Source organism: Corvus brachyrhynchos, unplaced genomic scaffold (genome assembly GCF_000691975.1).
Source record: "Corvus brachyrhynchos isolate BGI_N302 unplaced genomic scaffold, ASM69197v1 scaffold212, whole genome shotgun sequence".
NCBI lineage: Eukaryota > Metazoa > Chordata > Aves > Passeriformes > Corvidae > Corvus > Corvus brachyrhynchos.
The window spans coordinates 358434-359277 of NW_008236768.1; the positions used below are offsets into that span (position 1 = coordinate 358434).

General features: G+C 70.9%; 1 protein-coding gene across 1 annotated transcript in view; it reads right to left on the minus strand.

Annotated features, from left to right (window-relative positions):
- DDX49 (DEAD-box helicase 49) overlaps positions 1-844 on the minus strand; it is a gene marked incomplete at its 5' end in the record, with an annotated part of 23119 nt that overhangs the window by 5284 nt on the left and 16991 nt on the right. Inside the window, 2 exons of the mRNA XM_017727509.1 lie at positions 391-476; positions 550-673. Of these exons, the coding sequence (XP_017582998.1) occupies positions 391-476; positions 550-673 (210 nt within the window). The remainder of the gene's footprint in view (positions 1-390; positions 477-549; positions 674-844) is intronic.

Here is an 844-nt window from a genome sequence, read left to right on the forward strand (position 1 = left end):
CGCTGGAGCATGGACAGGAACCAGAGAAGGGCTGGAGCAGGGACAGGACCAAGAGGAAGGGCTGGAGCAGGGACAGGGGACAGGGAAGGGCTGGAGCAGGGACAGGAACCAGAGAAGGGCTGGAGCTGTGTCTGGGGTTGGGATGGGGATCCGGGAAAGGCTCCTCCCCCCGAGGGTGCTGGGGCACGGAATTCCCCCAGGGAACGGTCCCCAAGGCTGGCAGAGCTCCAGGAGCGTTCGGACACCGCTCCGAGGCACAGGATGGGATTCTGGGGTGTCAGGAATGGTCGGGACGGTCCCTCCCAGCTCAGGGAGTGAGCGGAATTCCTCCTCTACCCCCGTCGGGCTCCGAGGGGGAGGCAGAAGCTCGGGATGCCCCGCAGGACTCACCCAGGCCGCCCACCACCACACAATCCTTCAGGCCCAGGGGTTTGCCCAGCACTCGGAACTGCTCGGCGATCTGATACGCCAGCTCCCTGCGGGGAGGGACAGCTCAGCCGGGCCCCGGCTCTCCGGGACCCTCCCGGGGCTCTCTGGGGCTCTCGGTACCTGGTGGGCGTCAGCACGAGGCAGAAGATGCCGTAGGGATCCTCGGACAGCACCTGCAGCACGGGCAGCACGAAGGCCGCCGTCTTCCCGCTGCCCGTCTTGGCGCAGCCCCGGCAGTCCCGGCCTGCGGGAGGCACCGGGGCAGCGTCAGCGGCCGGGCCCGCGATCCGGGACGGGGGAAAGGGGCCGGGGGGGCGGGGGGGGGGGCGGGGGGGGGGGGCGGGGGCCGCGGAGGGCGAGAAAGAGCAGCAGTGGGGCGAGCGGCGCCGCCATCTTGGCCGAGCTGCGGAGCGAT